We start from the raw sequence: 21,391 nt of genomic DNA on the forward strand, positions 1-21,391 counted from the left end.
CCAGTACAAAAAGGTATCAGTCCCTGAGTTTCTTAGTCGAAATGATAGCAATCTTGATTATATTATGCTATATTCTAGGCACTTTTGCCTACTAAAGCATCTCACACGTTTAAAATACAAATTTAGCCCTATCCTAGTTTTGTTTGAAAAATACTAATAGAATAGCAAAATTTTTAAATTTGGAAAAAACTCCAGATCACATTCATAGTCCCAACTCTCTCTCCAACTAAAGAGGGGACTGAGATCTTGTTGGCAAGTGACAAGCCCAACTTCACCAAGCCAGCTGGTACTGAGTTCTTTTTTTATCTCAGGTCAAATAAACTTCTAATATTAGAACTCCTCAGAAATAAAGTCTGAACTTCTGACCTAAATTTTAGACAAAGAAAATTAGTCAATTAAAAAAAAAAACAACATACTATGGGGTAGTTTCAGTTCCGAAAAAGAAAAGAGTCATTGTATATCTGTCCATGCAAAAAAAAAGAAAAGAAAGGTAATAAAACTGAATAATGGTCATAAAAATTCTAAGCCACAGAGATTCAGTTAAAAGGAAATAAAGCGCAGACGACTCAGAACAGGAAGCGGTGACTTCCCGCGGAAAGCCGTGGCTTTGTCAAGTAAACCGGCATTTGCTTAGACCCGTCCAGCACCGAGCAGCACCGAGACCCACCTCAAAGACTTCCATCTGTCTTTCTCTACGTGATTCTCGGGTCCTTCGCTCTCGTAAGAAGCCAGGTAGAGAGCTACAAGCAACCAAAAGAAAGTGCATGAACATTGAAGCCTTCTTACGTCTTACCTGCTCCGTCCCTTGTGCAACTCGAGGCAAAGCCAACAGCAAAACACACCCTTGAAACTGTCAAATCGTGACCAAGAAGCTGCACGAGAAACACAGAATATCGCTCTGCCTCTGGTTGACCACCCCAACAGAAACCCCACAGCCTCGGGGCCAGAAAGGCATTTAATTCACTAAGAAATTAGGAGGCCAGAAAGCTCACAAAATGCAAGCCAAATAATGATGTCACACACTCCGATTTCTGTTCTTTACAGAGAAAGGGGTGCGGGTTCTTTCCTGGTAGCCTTGGTGTTTAAAAAGCACGTAGTAGGTAATTTAAATCAGAAAGACTCTTCATCCAAAAATTTAAAAGTTTGTTATTAATCCCATTTATAGAGATTAAAAACCTGAATCAAGCCCCCTTCTGGAATAGGTAATACTAATGCAAAACGTTCTTTAGTCATTATTGGAAACAGTATCAATCTACTGTGAGAAATTGTTAGTTAATAGGCGCTACTGAGTCCTATTACATCAGGATTAATCAGTAGAATAAATCCCCAAATCTTTGATGAACTCTGACTCTCTTCTGGTGAGTTTTTTCTGTACCTAGTCAATCACTTTTCTATCCCAAGTTCCCTAATGTTTTAACAGGTCAAGACTTTTTACTACTTTTTCTGAACAGCAGCGGGTAGCAATTTACTGTTCTGGGTCTTTGTCCCCCCAAATTATCGCGATGATCAACATGCTACAAAACACCTTTCTCTCCATTGATGGAGGCTCAAACGGGGAAAAAGAAAAAAAATCCTCCAATAACTCCATTTGTGCCCAAAGATCTGGTATTATCAAGAATGTCTAAACACAGAAACACACTGTTTATGGGTGACCATTAAGCGCAGATACTTTAGGGATAAATCCTAAGGTCTTCTGTGAACCAGGAGAGCTCTTAAGATGCAACAGATGGGAGGACGGGCCTCACACTGGCCGAGGGACCAAGCTCGGGTATTTCCACACCGAGTTCCAAACACAGCTGGGCAGGCCCAGCACACTGGCCTCACCGTCTTCACTGAAGACCGGCACCGTGAGCAGATACTGCAAGATCTTCCGGTCCCTCTCGAACGGACACTCCACCTGCTTCCACGTCATGAACTCACTCACTTGCTTGGCCAGTTCCCAGAATTTCTGGAAAAGAAGAAAAGGAAAGAATGTAAAGGCAGTCACCGACAATTACGAGCTTGGAAGAGAGAATTTCATGTAAAACGCTTCCTTCTGGTTTTTAATCTTCTGAATTATATACCTGTCTTAATTTAATAAAAACTAAATTTGCTAGATAGAGGTAAACATTGACTCAGGCTCCCTCAGATAATAACAAGAATGATGATGATAATAATAATCAATAATAGTGCAGCTACTCCATTCTACTTGGTATTGTTGATTTCCTACACAATCGTAGGAAAGAGAAAATCCGATCTCCATCCGCAGAAGCAGCTTTGGCTGCCTGGGTTGCAGTGCGGGAGCCCCTGCCCCTCTCCCTGGGCTCAGATTTTCGCCTCCGACTCTATAAAACTCACCTCGAAATTGACATGGCCATTTGGGAGGCGGTTGGCACAGCCCTCGTTGAGGAAATAAATATCTTTGATTAAGAGACTGAAGAAGGGTATCACGATCTAGAGAAAACAAAACATTCTGGTTTGTCTGGACAGATCAACACTTAGCCTCTCATCAAACGATACAAGAGATCAATGAGCAACATTAACTTTGGGTTACATGAAAGCCACAAGGAATTAAGGTACAGTGTTGTTTTTTTTTTTTTGTTTGTTTGTTTCTTTGTTTTTTGAGACACAGTCTCGCTTTGTTGCCCGGGCTAGAGTGCCGTGGTATCAGCCTAGCTCACAGCAACCTCAAACTCCTGGGCTCAAGCGATCCTCCTGCCTCAGCCTCCCAAGTAGCTGGGACTACAGGCATGCGCCACCATGCCTGGCTAATTTTTTATATATATATTTTTAGTTGTCCAGATAATTTCTTTCTATTTTTAGTAGAGACGGGGTCTCGCTCTTGCTCAGGCTGGTCTCGAACTCCTGACCTCCAGCGATCCTCCCACCTCAGCCTCTCAGAGTGCTAGGATTACAGGTGTGAGCCACCGTGCCCGGCCAGTGTTTTGTGTTTTACATGACACCATTTTCCTCCCTTACATAAGTTTAAAATGCAAATGCTCTTAATAACCAAAACACGGCAAGGACAAGTGGTGCTGGGAAGTGGATAGCTTAGTGGTCTTCCTACCATTTTTTCCTATTTTTCTCAATGCAGTAGCACACAATAAAAATCTGAAAAGTCTAGCTATGATGAAAGAAAAAAAAAATACCTAAAAGTACTCCTGCTTTTCATTTAACAACCCCTTGGCAAAATATTAATAGAATTCCTATCACTGCGGGGACCAAGATTGTAAGATGTGTGACCCATCTCCCTGCGAGACTCCGTATGGCTGTATCATCAGATGTCTACATTTCAGATGAACTTTTTTTAGATGAACATTTCATTTTTGCCTTGAAGACATCGCTCAAGACAACGTGAGAGCTCAAGGCTTGAGGCCATCGTTGAGTAAACCTGGCCCGTGTGTGATGGAACAAGCCGGCACTGGCTCTCGGGGGATCCCCTACGATATACTCGCACAATACGCGGCAGACAGATGTGCCCTGCAGGGAGCGAGGCTGACGCCACGGCACTCTAGCCTGTATCAGGAAATGGGACCCTGAAATGTGCCCGGAAAGGACCCTCGCCGTGAAGAGTGTGGCGGATCCAGATGCCACTAACTAGTTTCAGTGTAGGCTGGCGGGAGTGAGGATCGTTCGTTTCTCAGACATCACCCCTGCACTTTTTCTGCCACCCACATAATCCAATTAGCGACAGCCGGCCTAATGCTATAGCCACTAACCCACTTTCTGAAAATAAATGACTTAACCACGGGAGGGAAGCTAATGCTTTAAAGAGAAAAGGTTACGTTAAGTCAGCTACCGTGTGCAGAGCTTAAACGTCTGTTTCCCATTAAACCAAATGACTCTCTAACGCTATTATTAGTCATCTTAACGTGACTTAATTTATTGCTTGAAACACCACAAAGATGCGCTGAAGAGTAATCATTTCAGTACCGTGGCAACAACACAGAGATATACACCTGCAGAGTTCTACGCCGGTCGCTTTCCCTGTCCACAGTCCCCTTCCCTGTGTGGCACGTGGTGGCATTTCTGCAGTACACACCCCTCTTCCCTAGATCTGAACCAGTGGAAAAAGCCCAGGGTGGTGGTCCTCACGGCAGTTCAGTGGGCGACGTGGCAACGTCACCACGAATCACCCACTGCTTTAAGTACACACCTTTTCTCTGCTGCTGTGGGCGGTTAGAGACCGTTGTGCTGCCCCGCGGAGAGCTGTTCGGTAATTATAGAAGTTGCTGGAAGGGTCCATCTGATGCTGCAGGTAAAAGAGAGAAGAAGAATATTAACTATTTATTTCTCACCTGTAAGAAGTTTACAGCATCACACATTTAGCTATACAAAAAAAAATTCAAAATAAGTCAGGGAGCTCAGTAGCAATACGATGTGTCCCTCTTATAGACACACCCACAGGTACATGAAACACATTAAAACAAATGTTTTCTTTCCTGAGGTTTGGTTGAGTTTCATAAACTGATGTAGCTTCAGTAACGTTAAACCTAAACCACGTTCTTTCTAGCCTAATTGTTGAGATTAGACCTAAAACGGATAAGAGTCAAACATTAACATTAGAACAATTTCCTGGTTTCATATAAGGTCAACGGGCCAGGTGACACCTAGCCACGTACAGTGATCCAAAACGTGGTAGTGACCCTGGTCTTTGCATTTGGTTCCAAGTCATTCGCAAGTAAATGAAGCTCGCCATTTTGCAAGAAGGAATGGAAATTTATTTGATAGTATGAATAGAACAGCATATAGTACATCTAGTAATAATTCCCAATTTGGCGGAAAACTTAGGAAAGAACATTCTTTTTTTCTCCAAAGATAGTGTTCAAAGCACCAACCCACCAGGGTACTACTGAGATGAGCATGAGTCAAACCCACAAACCCTTGTGCACAATTCTCATTATCCTCAGAATTACATGGGAACGGCCTTTTCACACGGCAGCTAAATCTGCTGGAAGGAAGATGAATGAATGTTCTCTAGGGGTGGGGACCCCTCCCCCCAGACACTGCAGATAAACGAAGCTAGTAGCTCGCAGGGAAGTAAAACTCTCAACTCTTAGAACCCAAGTTCTATTCTGGCACCCAAGGTGACGTGAGGGACAGGTCACCATTTGTCTGTCAATTAACCCCAAAATGGACACCTCTATCTATAAAAGGCCAAGTCCACAACCTGATTTATTTCCTCCCCTTTCAATTATCAGCCCTTTCCTTCCCCTGGGGAGGTTAAGGCTACATGGGCGTTTCCCTTCACCGTCCTGTCTGATCAAGAGGCGACGTTACATAGAGGACTTCCACATCACAGGTGTAAAATGCTACTTAACAGGAACACACCAGCTTCACATACCTCAAGAACGTCAAACTTCGCGGTCTTTACTTTGGCCCAAGTTTTTTTTAGCCGGGAGACGGGGCTCATGTTCATGCCAGCTTCCCATTGAAAACGGAAGGGGGAGGAAAAAAAGGGAAATTGAAACAGAGAAATAAGAAAAGCCATTTTAATGTCTACTCTTAAAAAAAAAGTATTCATTACTACTTGTAAGCAAGAGTCCTACAAATTATTAGTAAGCAATAAACTCCAATTTCATAATTTTTTCTTTCTTGCAAATTCTCCTGAGTCCAGAAACAGTATAATTATGACCATTTGCGTTGAGCAGGGATAAGTGAATTTTTTTCGGTAAGGGGAAAGACAGTAGGCATTTTAGACCTTGCAGTCCATGTGTTCTGTGTCACAGCTGCCAAACACTGTCACACTGCGGCAGAAACAGCCACGATCTAGTTACGCAGATAACGACATAAACAAATGAGCGTGGCCGTGTTCCAATGAAACTTTACTTATGGGCACTGAAACTTGAATTTATATTATGGTCACATGTGTTAGAAATAGTATTCTCCTTTTGATTTTTTTTTTCAATCATTGAAAAATATAAAAACCATTCTGAGTTCACGGACCATAAAGAAAACAGTGGTGGGCCAGATCTGACCCCCAGGATGTAGTTTGCTGACCCCTGACCCAGAGCCTATGTGTCGTGTCATCCAAGCTCTGTGAATAGTCTCTCATATGTCCCCTCGACATCCCTGCAGGAATAAGCTAGAGTCCCAGGGGACACGCAATTTTCTCAGGGTGATCCGGTTAGTAAGTAGCAGAGACCACAGCTCACGGTGATCTGACTCCATGACCCACACACCACAATGCCTCCCCGGACTGATACTTTGTGACTGTAGCTACTTGGAAAAAGTTACAGTAGCCATTTTTAGAGAAAGGAACCCACACACCAGCCTAAAAGATGGTACAGAAATCAGAGCAGTGGCTGCCTCTCACCACAGATCAGTTTTGTCTGTTCTAGAAACTTCATATAAATGGAATCGTACAGTATATACTCTCGTGGTCTGGCTTCTTTTGCTCAACGTAACGATTTTGAAATTTACCCATATTATTTGTATGTATACCAGCTGTTCATTTTTATGGCTGAATAGTATTTCACTATATGAATATACCACAATTTATTTAGCCATTTACTTGTAAGTGGGCCTTTGGGTTGTTTTCAGTTTTGGTCTACTATGAACAAAGCTGCTTATACACATTCTTTTACAAATCTTGCCATGGATATGTGCTTGCATGTTTACGGGATGAATACGTAGGTGGGTATTCAGCTAGGTATTTATTCCGTAAATACGGGGTAGGGTTATGTTCAGGATTATGCTTAACTATAAGAAACTGCCAAACAGTTTTCCAAAATGGTAGTACTATTTTATGCTCCCACCAAAAACGTTTGAAAGTCCCACTTGCTCCATGTCCTCAACAGCATTTGGTGTGAGCAGTCTTTTTAATTTCAGCCACTCCAGCGTGTGCAATGGTGTTTCACTGTAACTTTAATCAGCATTTCTCTGAAGGCTACTGATGTGGAACACCATTCCCTATGCTTGCCATCCATTAGGATACAGAATCTTCTCGTGGGAAGTATCTGCTCGAGTCTTTTGCCCTTTTTGTCATTGGGTTATTTGTCTTCTTATTGATTTGTAGGGTTCTTTACAGATTCCGGGTACAAGTTATTTGCCAGCTGTATGTATTACAAATATTTCCTCCCACGCTACGGCTTGCCTTGACATTTTCTTAACAGTATAAGAAGGAAATTAAGTAATCTATTATCTGTGGACTTTTCAGGTCTTTGATTTAGACGGTCTTTCTGTTCACTGTTTTCACAGAGTGAGTCAGATAAATAATGAGCTGAAACTCGGCCAGTGTTTTTACCGGGGAGACAAAGAGGAAATGACATGCCGACAAAATGGAAAAGGAATTGGTGAAAGGGAGAGGTTTTATTAGGGCCAAGATCACTGAATTAAATTTGCTAGGTTCTTTAGCTTCAAACTGGCCTTTCAAAAAGACCCCAACTCTTTCCTTTATTTTTTCATTCAAATATTTACTGAGAACCTGGAATTTATAGGATGGCCATATAGTTTGTCATATAAACTAGGACACTTTGTAATGAAAGAGCTATTGCCAACAATTATGGCAAGACCACAGGTATAAACTGGGACGAGGACATTTCGTTACCGCACACCTTATGTCTTTAGAATGAATGGAAAGAAAACTGGTCTCTGGTGTCAAAATCCCCCTGGCATAGCAGAGTGAGTCTGTGCACTAGGATAGCAAGTTCTGCGGCAGGAATAATAAATACTTGGAGCATGAACACTCAGGAAATGTTCCGGTTTCTTGGGCCACCCTCTTGTCCTCGCTAATGGAACCATGTCATGTAGTCTCATAGCATGTACTTCTATAATGCTAGATATACAAGCTTCCCAAATTCTTGTAAAAACTCTTTATTTAGACAAAGATGTCACTTAAAAGCTTTTACAGATGAATATTTAGCCGAGGATAAATAAACTTAAAGCATTCCATTAATTCCTGCATACTTAAGAAAGATTACACATGTTCGTAATAGCACCCATTGGGCTATGCAAAGCACTCTGAACATTCTGAAATAACTGAGGATTAAAAAGTACAGTGTTTATTAACAAACTGTACTATGTGCAAATTTTCAGTCGGTTATTTCACAGGACCCATAAAGAGGCACGTGTGTCCTCCAGAAAACACTCACAGATTATGGCCATCAGGGAATTGAAGTTGCCGATGTTAAAACACTCCCGGGCGACGTCGATGAAATACTCGATCATCCTCGCTCGGTGTTTCTTCTTGACCGGCTAGTACAGACCGAAAACAACAGAGGGCGGTCATGCAACACGTAGGCCCGTCAGTTCTAAAATCGTACGAAAAAATAATGTCGAGGGCCAGGAGGCAGGAAAAGTTCAATTTCTCACCATGCAGATTTCTGTAGCTACCAAGTAGCTGAGGCGATTGAACCATTCCACGTAAGCTTCCAGATTCCGTGTTTTCTTACGTTCCGTGTAGCAACTCTACCGAGAAAGCAAAGTATTAATAAACAGATGAGTTAGAGGACAAAAGAATATATTGCACTCTCGTTTTGTCTAAAACAGGCCTTTGTTCTCAGGTTTATGGATTAGAAAAGTTTTGGGCGGGGGAAGAGAGGGAGAGAGAGAGACAGAGAACGACTCACTAACATTCTCCTTATCCTTACGTAAGTATCAACATCTTTCAGGATAGTCCAGTGAGACACCTGAGCTCTAGAACTGTGCTCTGATCCATCCATACAAGTGCCCCTTCCCTGTGTTCCCAGGAAACTCAGAAGCACAAGGCAACGGAAGGATTTTAGCTGTGCTCTAAAACAACCCTGACTGATTAATGGGTGCAAATACCAATTACTATCCACCGGGCAAGGAGAGGCTAAGAGTGCAGAGGACTAGAAAACTTTCTCTTACAGTTAGGTTGCAGGACAAAGCTTTGGAGCATGATGTCATAAGATAATACCTTCCAAGGTAGATAAATGGAAGTCAGTACTGTCATGGTGTTTAGCAGGGTGAGTGACACATTGTTCAAAAGCAAAAGAAGTTAATCTCACCTTGGAGTTCAAGGCCAGCTTGAAGAGGCTAATGACACCCCTCTTTCCTTCCTTCCAAAAGAAACAAAAAAGCCCACCAGCCTTCTACTGGAAAACCTATTCTTCGCTTCCTGTGCTGGGACGGACTATTTTAAGGCCGGAAAACAGCTGTTGCTCCTATTCCCGGACCGGGGCTTTCATCGGCAGGTGACGCAGTCTCCGCCCACCAAGTCAGGAGCTTCCGAGTCACTGGGGGGGGGAGTTTCCCACATGCGTGCCCTGACTTTGCAGTCCAGGCCCAGTGTCATCGTCTTCACATGCAGGCTTCACCCAGGCACTGAACCTGTCAGGAGGGATTCGCCCCAGAACACGAGGCCAAGCGGTGCAGCCCTCGCCCGCTCAGCCGGCGGGATGAGCATCCTGTCTCTCCTGCCCTCGCTACCGTTGAATCAGGAGCGAAGCATCCTTCTATATTCTTTCTCTTTAATCTGCCACAACCATTATCCTTTTATCTCCTACCTGCATCACCACAAACGCCTGCACCTACCTGCTCTAAAAGTCTTATTAACTGTCCCAGTAAAGAGGAAGAAGCAGCTTAACGAGGGGGTAAGAATATTGCAAAGGTACTTGGAGACCCAGCTCAAGAAAGACGGCCATGAATCAGACGTTGCTAATGAAAAACCGCCTTTCTGATTTTAAAACCTAAAACGGAATGGTTTCAGATTCTGCCGTTTATACCCGCTGCCACAGACTAAGGAATTCTATCTCTGGCTTCGGGGCTGGGCTCTGGGTAGACCGCTTACCTTGTCATTGTCCAAAGGGTCCTTCTGCACGAACGCCTGGACGAACTCCTCTGGCCCGATGTAGTTGAGCCGCTCCTGGAACGGAATCCAGCAGGTCGACAGCGTTAACGAAAACGGAAAGAACCGGGCTCCCAACCCCCTCTATCGACGTGCGGCACCACCCGCATTTTTTAATGCAGATTACAAAATAAACCTTCCACCCCAAACGCTTTCGTCATCTTCAAGGTTTGAACAGAGGCAACATTCCCTGGAGGCCGATATTCCAAATGCCAATGCAAGACTGAGTTATGGGGAAACTGATTAGAGGCAGAAGATGAGGAAGGTCAATAAGCTCTCTGCTCTTTCGACCTGTTTGATATTTATTGACAAGCGGATTCCCAGGGTGTCAGAAGCATTCACGTCCAAAGGTCTAAACAGCGCATGCTTCGGCTAATTCCGCAGATGGTTCCCCACGTGGATTATTCTGACCTCTCCCGGTGACATGACTGCTGGCAAACGTGTTGTCTGGCTGCCAAAGCAAACAAAGGGCAAGGATGTCGCGGCCTTACCAGCTCTATGTGGGTCAGCTGCTGGGCCAGCGTGTAGGGGTCGCTGCAGACGGTGGTGACGTCCCTCTGTAAGGACTGCGGCTTGGTCTTGAGCACCGTGAGCCGGTCCGCGGACGTGGAGCCGACCTTTGCCAGCACCTCCTCATACTGGCTGAGGGCGGCGAGTTTGCGGATCAGACACTGCATCATCTGCTGCACGTTCTTCCGGTACGTCTGCTGGGAAGGGACGGGGGACACGTCCTCGCTCTGCACGTCCCTTTCAGCCCCGTGCACGTGCAGAGACCGCCTCCTCCCGTGACTGAGTTTACCTTGACGTTGGATTCACCGTTACTACTTTGCTAAACACCGTTTGATGTGAACGGGGGACTTATCCTCCAGGCTGAGTCTTTCTGAGAAAACTCCTGAATTTTGTGCATGAAAAATTTTACTTTTTTCCCCCGACAGAATAGTTTTTAAAAAGAAATGATCATGACGCTATTATACGCTCGACTACTGTGCGGAGGGTGGGAAGGAGACGCAGCCGTCTGCAGCGACCCGGGAAGCTTTCTAAGACGTGCCACTGGACGACAAACACAGGATGAACACTGGAGAAACACACACAGCGACAGACGCCGCACACGCCACTCCCACGGCAGTGTGCACACGTGTGCACGGGTGCATGCGTGCACAGAAGCAGCTCCGGAGGGACACGCACAAAACCAGTAACAGTTTTAAGAGAGAAGTAGGATGGATGGAAATTTTTAGTACCTTTCGTGGGAATTTTTTTATTTTAAATCATGAGAATGCGTTCCTATATTATTTGATTTATTAAAAAAAAATTTTAAAACTTCCCCACAGAATAAGATTTCGTAGGTAACATAGGTTTGAGACGTGTGTCAGAAAGTTCTTTTCACTCAAAAAAGGCACCAACGCCTCATTTTGACGTACCCCTCATATCTCAGCAGCTGTTCCATGCATGTCATCAGCCCTCCATCATGCTCCCCCTGGCCGGGATCGCCACCAAAAATACTTGAGTCAGGAATTGCCACTTCTCTCCAGGTGCCACAGGAGGGTCCCAGTGAGAAGCACTGAGCACATGGCACAACCGACCGGGGACAGCCTGCACCTTGGGTCCCGTCCCCAGAGACTCTGACTGACTTGCCCTGAGCTGAATCTGAACAGCCGGCTGTCCACGGCCCCCAGGGGATGCTCTGGTAGCAAGTCTGCTGAGAGATTTTTATTCTGCACCTCACACAAATTTTTTTAGGGAAGAGGTAGAGGAATGTACAGCCAGGTTGTGAGCGAGCAGAAAGCAGCAGCAAAATGTAAGAGAAAAAACGTGCATAGTAGGATACAGGGGAAAAGCTATTAAATAACTAGCGTGTGAGAGAGAGTACGTATGCGAGACAGAGAATGTATATATATATATATGTGACCCCTTTTAAGTTTCCTGCTGCCGTCTGATTCCATTTGAGAGATGAAGCTTTGTGTTGTTGAGTATGGTTCCTCACTGAGTCATGAATTGCTAAATATGTACTTATTCTTTTTTACAACTTCAAATGCCAGTGACCGTAATTACCTGGCAAATAAAGATAGAAGTTCTTATTATAAAGACCAGCCCCTTAAGGAAGAGAAAATTGCATTCTCCCCACTCTGGTCATTTGTCATGTAATTCAATCATTAGTCTCACTTCATGTTCCTTCCAGGCAAGTCCTAATAAACCACTTCATTTTGGGAAAATCCCCAGGGGGGAAACATATTAAGCCAAATTATTTGGAACTGTCCTGGCAGATGCAGAAGAACCTGACTCCATTATATACAGGGCACACCTGGATTTGCTGACTGCCAGAAAAAACAAAACAAAAAAAATCCCTAAACTCCCAGGCAAGAAGCAACAAGTCTCAACCCAAACCCACACTCCTTTCAGTGGGGAAAATAATTTTTCCTATTCCAGTAATTGATTTGTTTGTTCATTCATGCATCCTACCACATGCAGGTCCTGAGCTAGGAGCTGAGGATGGCATGGTGAACAGAGGCACAGTGTGGAGTCCAGCGAGGAAAACAAGCGATAAAAATATAAGTACGGTCCTCCCTCCGATCCGGGGAGGACTGATTCTAGGACTTCCCCGGATACCAAAATCCGAGGATGTTCAAGTCCCTGAAAGAAATGCCACAGTATCTGCATGCTCCTGTAGCCCTTAAATCATCTCTAAATTCCACACAATACCTCATACAATGTAAATGCTCTGCAAATACTGGTTGTATTGTTTAGGGAATAATGACAAGAAAAAATTCTGCACATGTTCTGTACCAACGCAATTTTGTGTTCTAAATACTTTCGATCTGAGGTTGGTTGAATGCATGGATGTGGAGCCCACAGGTACAGAGGACAGACCATAACCACCAGTCTCGGGTGCTGCGCCGTGCTATGAAGGAAAGTGGGGAAAGGCAGCAAGGGAGGGGGTGTGACCGCAGTTGGGTGGCCCGGGAAGGTCTCTGGGCAGAGACACATGGCAGGTGAGGAGCCTGCCGGGCAGGAACTGGGAAAGGACATTCGTCACACACTGTTAGAGCCGAAAGGGACAGTAGCACAGGGCAGTTACCTCCATGATTTACAGAGGTGAGGAAGTAGCAAGGAATTTCAGGGACTTGCCAAAGCACACTCGAGTCAACATGGGGACCCGATTTTTGAATACTGGACAGAAGCGGCCAAAGAAAAAACAACCAACTCCCTGTAAAACCCAACCTGATCCAGGCAGGTGACGTCTCTCCACCCCACCCTTAGTTAATCAATTCCTCGGTGAGACTTGGCCTATATTATATCCTCTTTTCATGCTCAAACCCACCGGGACGACTTGTCAAGGTTTATATCAAGAATATGTTATTAACACTGCAGTGCTGGTAAGAAGCCAGACTAGGCTGTTTGGCCCTTTTCTTAGATCTGCCCAACTCTTGATGCTGTTAAAAACAGACCAGATCTCATCTGGCCCACACAAATAGAAGTGACCTCTGTCCTTGACTCCCACGACAAGGAGGATCAAAAGCCATTCATTTGTCATTTTCAAACCACTAACATTTTGTCTGAAAAAGCAAAAAGATTTTTAAGGTGTTCCTTTTGGAAAGAACCAAGCTATAACTTCTATCTTTTATCTATTTTTATTTTTATTTTAGAGACAGGGTCTTGCTCTATTGCAGGCTGGAATGCAATGGTGTGACCATAGCCCACTGCAGCCTCAAACTCCTCGGCTCAAGCTCTTCTCCCTCCTCAACCTCCCAAAGTGCTGGGATTACAGGCATGAGCACCCCGCCCAGCCAATTTCCATCTTTTAGAAAAGCAATAGAGGGAAGGCGGGATGATTGACACATAATATTAAGTAGCTACACACAACTTAACCGAAATGAAAAACTGTCTGACTCGGGTCTCAGCCTTCATACAAGAAAAAGTCCTTATGATGCCACTAATCTTTCGAGCAGCTTGTCACCAACCAAGGTCACTGAGCCAGCATTGACCCTGCCAAGTAACTCAACAGCTAACCCCTCTACCAAGAGATTTACTACAAAACCGCACTGCGATGCTTAACTTCTGCCTTTGTGAGAGAGGGAACCATTAATTCCTAGCTGGCTGGAGCCCTAACAGCAAATTGGCAAAATGATCGTAACCGTCATAACTTACAAAATGACTCAGGAGACGACTCATTCAGGCTTGCAGCCATGACAGCTGCCCAGAGCACCAGGGTTCCACATAATGCCATGAAGTAACAGGGAAAGGGTTAACTCCATTTTCACGAGAACGTCATGCAGAGAAGCCAAGCACGGACATTGCAAGTTTTAATATTATATAATTTTAGTCTGATTTTGGGGGGGCAGAAATGGCACTCGAATGTATTCACAAGAACTAGACAGAATAGATGAGGTGTCTTGTCACGTTATCTTTGCAGCATACCACTGAAGGGACCCGTTCCCAAGAAAGGCTATTCATAACGGGAAAATGCATTTTAGGACGAATGAAACAAGACATCCCTGCAAATGCCACATGCTTCCTCTGTTTTTTCCATGAAAATGCTGCATCTGAGCCTAAGTGTCTCGTTCCCAAAAGCTTAGCAAGCAACATAGCAACTAGAAGGACATCCTAACCCAACAAGCCTCAACACAGAACACCAGCCCTCTGGGCCTGCTTCAAGGAGGATAACCGGTGAATTTGTCACAGCTAGTTAACTCTTACCAAAGGCTCTGTTGAGGGAAGTGATATTTATGGGAGATTATCTAAGAGCCTTTAATCTCCACCTATACTAGCTCCTAGCCTGAGTCACCTTCCAAGCACCAGAAGATGTGCCTCATTTTCTCAGCTTTCTTCTGTTCCCCCGGGAATTACCTGTGCTAATTTACACATTAATCCGTAGCCTCGGCTTTTATCAAGGAGCATCTGTTGTAAACACCATAAAGAGAAGTTTCCATGATCTCATTGTTTGTCCCCTATGCCAAGTCCCTTATAAAAAAAGTTTACAAAATTTTCATTTAATGCCCTGAAGAATTAATGTGCTTTCCTTTTTCTAACAGTGAAAATTATATGCCCTGCTGTATTGTCCTTTTGCCTGGAACTTCAACTCAAGCCACAGCAGTCCTCTCGTACTCTCCTGGCTCCTAACATTGGCATTTGTTTTCTCCTTTCCATGCTCAAGATGGTCTATTTCTTTTTTTTTTTTTTTTTTTTGAGACAGAGTGTCACTCTGTTTCCAGGCTAGAGTGCTGTGGCGTCAGCCTAGCTCACAGCAACCTCAGACTCCTGGGCTTAAGCAATCCTCCTGCCTCAGCCTCCCAAGTAGCCAGGACTACAGGCATGTGCCACCATGCCTGGCTAATTTTTTCTATATATATTTTAATTGGCCAGATAATTTCTTTCTATTTTTAGTAGAGACGGGGTCTCGCTCTTGCTCAGGCTGGTCTCAAATTCCTGACCTCGAGCGATCCTCCCGCCTCAGCCTCCCAGAGTGCTAGGATTACAGGCATGAGCCACCGCACCCAGCCAAGATGGTCTATTTCTATTTATGAATTATTAACCTACTACCCAGAATCTGTTAATATACTAATATGTTATTGACTTTGTATCTTTTAGTGTTTATATCTATTAATATGCCATTTAGTATCTAGCTGTGTCAAACCTTTCTGGAAGGAAGAAAGGTATAAGTAAAATTAAAACACATGGCAACATGAATTCTGTGCATGACCTGACATGAACATAGGCCCAAATTAATCACATCAAACTCTAGACTGTATCCCTTTGAAGTGGGATGGTATAATCATTCCCATTTGACACACGAAACAGTAGGGGGTTTGCCCAGAGACAAAGCAGAAAGGAGGCAGTGGGGATTCTGATGCATAAACAGCACCATTTCCCACCCAGGCTGTGCCTGGGAATTCCAGAGGACGTGCTAAATTCCGGTGACCAACCTCCTCGCCGCTGGCTATTCGGTGAGCCAGATCTTTTAAGTTTCTCATCATTCTTTCATCCCGAAAATCATAAGGGAATGTTTCTGTCCATTCCGTCAGGAGCTGAAGGATTTTGGGTGCAATTTTTCTTATCTGGTTCTGGGGAGAAAAAGCAAAACTAGTTCAGTGAGGTTCATCACCATGGACTACATCAAATAAATAATTACGAACGGTGCCCCTGATGAACTTCCAGTGCAGAGTTTTTGGGTTTGAAGAAGCAGCTCTAGGCTCCTCCCTCTGCATGAATGCCGAGTGCCACCAACTTAAGGTGGGACCTCGGGATCTTCCATGGCCTTCCATTTACACTGTGTTTTTGTGTCACTCACAATCCTCCCTGCATAGCCATGAGGCCACTTATACGCTTCAGCCTGGGCACAAGCTAGGGCTACTTAAGGAAACCAACTCTACAAAGCCTAAGCCACAGAGTTATCAAGTCTAATTTAAAAATTGTGAAGTTCAAAGCATCATTACCTTATCACCTTCAGGATCACTTAGTCTCTGGTGCTCTACACACAAGTGACAAACTTTGGCCATCAGCTCGTACGGATGCATGAACAGCCGAGAGCTGAGCAGGAAGGTAAATATGTACGTTCTCTGCGGCAAGAGAGAAAAGTCATCATGGTTACATTCTCTTCCAAATGAACCTTTTTCCCCATATACTATGCATCTTATTTCGTTAAGTTCTCTTGATCAAGTTAACATGCTACAGTTTCTAAAGTAATGCCAACTACCAGTAAAAAACAGTGTATGACGGGTTTCTCCTTTACTTTCTGATCTATCTTTTCCCTTAAAACACACTAAAAATAACAGATGTGCAGGGTGAGTTTGGCTCCCGAAATTATTCAGAGCACACCTGCACACCTGTCCTCAGGGAGCCAGGACACCAGGACACATCAGTCACTCTAGCAAAGGAGAATGAAATTCAGCCTATAGAGAGAAATCTAACTTAAATATGCCACCCATGGAGAATATGATTCTGTGTCCAAATATTATGGTAATTCAATGGAAACAATAACAACAACAAAATCCCCCAAAACCCACCCACCCAACCCACCACTCAAGAACTCTCCAGCGTGTCTAGCACGTCACACTGAAGTGTTTGTGTCAGAACATTTACAGGCAGGCTCGCAAGTGCCCTATTTACTCGCTCAGCGGCTAAGCAATTCGACTGAGACAATGTAACACTATATCCTTTTCTTTAACCACATTGTCTCCCAAGAAGCCAGTAACGAGGTCGTGCTTATTTATTGTAATAGTTTCAGACTCCCAGTGAAAAGAGACATGCCGTTTGTTTGTTTGTTTCTTTTTTCCTTAGGCGCCTTTATTAGCTCATAAACACTTGCAGAGCTGAACAAGGGATTCCTTTTACTTCTGAGCAACCTATCTGAAAATGCTATGTAGCAAATCACACAGAGAGAGCGAGCTCAGTGAGAAACAGTATGGTGCATTTCAGTGACAAGCACAAACTATCCTTTGCACACCAAAGTTATTCTTAAGCGTATAAAAATGAATTCAGTCTCTAGATATTTCAATAAGCAGCTGCTTAGTAAATCTCACTGCACTACTGAGCTCAGCTCCAAAGGGGCAGCTGTATGTAGCACCACGGAAGGGGGAAAGTTCACTTGCCCCAGAAAGAAAACCTGTGTTTCATTGCTGATGCTGGCAGTGAGACCGGGAACAAACATTCAACACTCTGAATTTCAGTTTCCTCCTCCCTACTCTCTTGGAATTACTGTAGAGATTGAGAAAATATACAACAAATTCCCTAGATGTGAAAGTACCATCTATACAAACACAGGTTACCAAGGTAAAACAAAAGCAAACATGTCATCTGATGTCCAGTCTGTAAAGAATTGCATCTTGAGCATAAATCTCTTCCATGGACTTTCCCTGGCTACATTCGCTTTTCTCAGCATAGTGATGGTCTTGGAAACAAAAAAGGCATTAAATATTCTGGGAGCATCCAATGTTTCCTGACGTTTCTACTTAAGGACCAAGTGTGTATGCCCGAGGCAAGCCTACAGACACTTCATTTAGAGGATCGCACACTGCCTACAATGCAAGAAACCGACGTGCAGACTGCACCAAAATCTGACCCATACCCAGGCTCAGTTTGATCCCAAAGCGCTCAATAATCAATAGGCAATTTCTTACTAGGAAAATTCTCAGCAACCCAGATATAATTCTGTAACATCTCTGGCCCCTGCCTACTGTGCATAATCTCTGCCCAAGGGTGAGGACGTGTGTCCGAGGAGCGTGAATACCTACATCCGGATAGTAATCCACGTTAGGGACCAAGTGCTGGATGAGCGCTTCCAGGGATCCGGAGAGAAGGTTGTTGTCATGGTAATACAACCCCCCACAGCTGTCCTCTGCGGACTGATAGAGGTTCCGGTTGTAGCCGCTGCTGTCAAACATTGCTGAGAAGGGAGGCGTCTGAGGCATGCTTTCCTAAAAGCACCAAAAAACAAGAAAACACGGTGTCAGCAACACATGGTACGAAAATGAAGGAACAAGTAATGTAAAACACAGTTTAGGTTCTGACCCGACATCAGAGCCCATCAAGAACCAAAACTGCCCTTTGAGTAGCACACGTATGCACACTTCCGAGTCCCAACCTCTCTCAATCAAATACGATACGATGCTCAGACCCAGGGACGTGATCTGGCTGTCGTATTTGGGTATCACTGCTTCCCATTCGGCTGCTGTCTCGGGGCAGGGGACTGAGCTTGGATTGCTTTACGCCACTGAGTCAAGTATCTTCGTGAGGTGGAAATGCGTCAGCCTTCGAATCTGGCTGGGAAGAGTCACGTGACACTGGGGACATCTGAGAGCCACCCGACCAGCATAAACACACTGGGAGACAACCGGAACCGAAGCTGAAAAGACTAACTTGCAAAAGAGGCCTGGACTTAAAGTACCTGGTGTGTGTGTGCGTGTGTGCGTGTGTGTGTGCGTGTGCGTGTGCGTGTGCGTGTGCGTGTGCGTGCGTGCGCGCGCGTGTGTGTGTGTGTGTGTGTGTGTGTGTGTGTGTGTGTGTGTGTACGGAGGTATGTACAAGAGATTTAACGCTGACTCCCGGCTCTCACTGCAGATCAGATGCTGTTGACTTTCACCTCCTTGTGTCAAATCCTCCTGGCGGGGCTGGGTGGGTGGGGGGTATTGATAAAGCCTCGGTTCTCACTGACCACGCGGCTGGGCAGGCACCTGGTTTGCGAATCAGGAGTCCCGTGACGGTGCAGAGCTGAGTGGCTGTCTCCATCTGTGTGTTTTGCAAGTCACAAAGCCCTTGTCAGACGGTGCTCTATCGAGGCCAGAGGCTATTAAGTTATTACTTGGCTTCCTAGGGAGACGCAGGGGGCCCCGGGAACAGACTCCTGGTGTCTGGCAGCCCGTCTGGACAATGGAGGCCATTCAGGAGCTGCCGGGACTGGGGGTTTCGGGAGGCAAACAATGAGGACACGCCAAGCTCCAGGCCTTGCACTGGCAGGGACAGGGGTGCGCAGGCAGCAGGAGGACACAACCTGGCCTCATCTTTCTTTTCAAGATGACAAAAGATATTTCATCCGAATGGGGGAGGGGTGGGGGGCCCAGTCTGCGAAGTCCCATCCGTCACTGCAGGAGCATCTGTCCCCGCTACAGCTGATGGGGGGGCCGGGGGCACAGAACGTCACAACCTGTGCACCACGTCCCTCGGCACGACACAACCAGGGGTGGAGTGTTGGGAAAACACATCCTTTAAAAAGCCAACTTGGCAGGTGGAAGTGGCATTTAGGAAAAGAACCATCAAGAAAAATAAATTGGAGAAAAAGCTTCATTTCTGTGCACTCTGTTGCACCCAGAAACCAGGGCTGAGGGAGCATGTGCAGAGACCCACGGAAATTAGCCATAAATGGGGAGAAAGTGATCACTGAGCACCACCCTATCCAGGGAGGTTTGTCACCACCACGTGGCTGTTGCCATGCCTCTGCCTTAGGTAGCACACGGTCATCGGAGCCAAAGGACCAAGACTATGGGATGTGATGCTGGGACAAATGCTCTGCGCACCCCTTCGGTTGGTGAGACCCACACGTAGGAACTGCGGTTATATAAATAAGTAACTCGATGTCAACATGGTACGGACAATGCCATGGACAGAGTACATTTTTTCCTCTTCAAATTGCCGGGCTTCTGGGAGCTTAATTCACGCACAGCATAATCATGGCAAACTGGCTGTCCATGGTGGGAAGAAAAAGAGCCCATCGGCCCTTGCCCTGCGAAACTCAGAATGTCCCCAAACTGGGAGGCGGGGACCTGAAATGAGAAGCTCCTAGTAATTATGTCTGACACCCTCGACGGCGGTCACCTGTCTGGATGTAGTCGCCTCTGTCGTAGAAGCGTTAGACGGTTACAGCTACACGGCGCCCTTCTCTTACAGGATGAGGGGGGAGCTCACTCTGTCACGCCCTCGGAGTTGGGGGTTTTTTTTCTGTTAGGAACCAGGAATTTTCCTTGATTACAAACACTTATTCGTTGCTGTTGAAATCATGCTCACAGTTATTTTGGGAGATAGTTGGCCAAAATCTGGGAATTCGAGAAAGTCAGAAAATGATAAATATTCAACGGGACTATAGAAATCATCTTGTCCGGGATATGGAAGACAGATTTCATTTCCCTTCCTAACTGCAATCGATTAGAGCTGGTCGTCTAGGGGCCTGAGAATGAGCGAAAAGGATTTGGAGGCTGTACCTCAGTGGGAGAAGGTATGTCCTAAGTGATCAGCAATGATGCAACACAGTCACGGAAGAAGCCAAAGCCCATGTGCCACCAGACTCTGGTCCAATCTCCGATTTTTATAAACGTGGACACACAGACCCAGGGGAGTGAAATGACCAGGCTACGATGATGCAGCAACGTGGCTATAGCCCATGACTCCCTGAATCCTGCACCTCTCCTGCCTTGTGCTTTTTAGCAGTAAGCTCTGACCCTAAAATGGCCATGGGGTCAGAGTTCCCTTCCAAGGAATCAGCACCAGAAGCTACCAGGTGTTTGTACTTCTTAATGATTTACTCCTGCAAAGAGGACAAGGACGAGATCCGGGCAAGGATTCAGATTTAATGAAGTCCCAGTTTGGGCATGTAATAGCTGTGAATAGCTTTAGAAGTCACTCCCCTCCACCCTCAGCCATGTTTCCATCTGTTCTTTCCAATTTTGCTCACCCCTTCTGAAATCCTAAATCATAACGAAACTACCTATCTTCTTTATAGCAAAATTCTTCTCAGAGCCAATTACTATGAGAGCAATGGCACAAGGCTTTTGTATTATTCTCTGGAAATGTAGGACCCACAGGACTTCTCTGAGGAGGCGCAAAATATTAGCACTTAGAAAACTCCCTTCAATGAGGCACCAAACGAAGATAATGCCAATAGCCATGGGCACCAAATCAAGATAAATCAAGAGAGGTTATAGCTGACTGTTCTTAAAAATCAACTGTAAGGAAAGCGTTTATCACAGGCCATTTTCTGCCTTCGGATTAGCCCAAAGTTACGTTGCAAATTCGCTGATTTCATTTTCCCATGAGCCACCTTGGTTACTGAACTCACGGCAACAACCACCTGCGGAGATTCAAGTCGCTCCAAGAGACCCCGACCCCTTACTCATGCAC

General features: G+C 45.1%; 1 protein-coding gene across 4 annotated transcripts in view; it reads right to left on the bottom strand.

The window, feature by feature from the left end:
* Nucleotides 1-21,391, bottom strand: part of RASGEF1B (RasGEF domain family member 1B) — a 31,780-nt gene that overhangs the window by 2,141 nt on the left and 8,248 nt on the right. For 2 of the 4 annotated variants that reach the window (XM_045536917.1, XM_045536918.1), the window contains exons 2-13: nt 18,016-18,198; nt 16,219-16,341; nt 15,709-15,846; nt 10,282-10,497; nt 9,734-9,808; nt 8,293-8,388; nt 8,073-8,175; nt 5,324-5,403; nt 4,136-4,231; nt 2,338-2,433; nt 1,825-1,948; nt 668-740 (exon numbers count right to left, since the gene is read on the bottom strand). In XM_045536917.1, the coding sequence (XP_045392873.1) occupies nt 668-740; nt 1,825-1,948; nt 2,338-2,433; nt 4,136-4,231; nt 5,324-5,403; nt 8,073-8,175; nt 8,293-8,388; nt 9,734-9,808; nt 10,282-10,497; nt 15,709-15,846; nt 16,219-16,341; nt 18,016-18,192 (1,397 nt within the window). In that variant the 5' untranslated portion in view covers nt 18,193-18,198. Of the gene's footprint in view, nt 1-667; nt 741-1,824; nt 1,949-2,337; nt 2,434-4,135; nt 4,232-5,323; nt 5,404-8,072; nt 8,176-8,292; nt 8,389-9,733; nt 9,809-10,281; nt 10,498-15,708; nt 15,847-16,218; nt 16,342-18,015; nt 18,201-21,391 lie in introns of those variants that run through there. The other 2 variants (XM_045536919.1, XM_045536921.1) reach the window with 2 other exon arrangements.

This window comes from Lemur catta, chromosome 24 (assembly GCF_020740605.2).
Source record: "Lemur catta isolate mLemCat1 chromosome 24, mLemCat1.pri, whole genome shotgun sequence".
Classification (NCBI taxonomy): Eukaryota; Metazoa; Chordata; class Mammalia; order Primates; family Lemuridae; genus Lemur; species Lemur catta.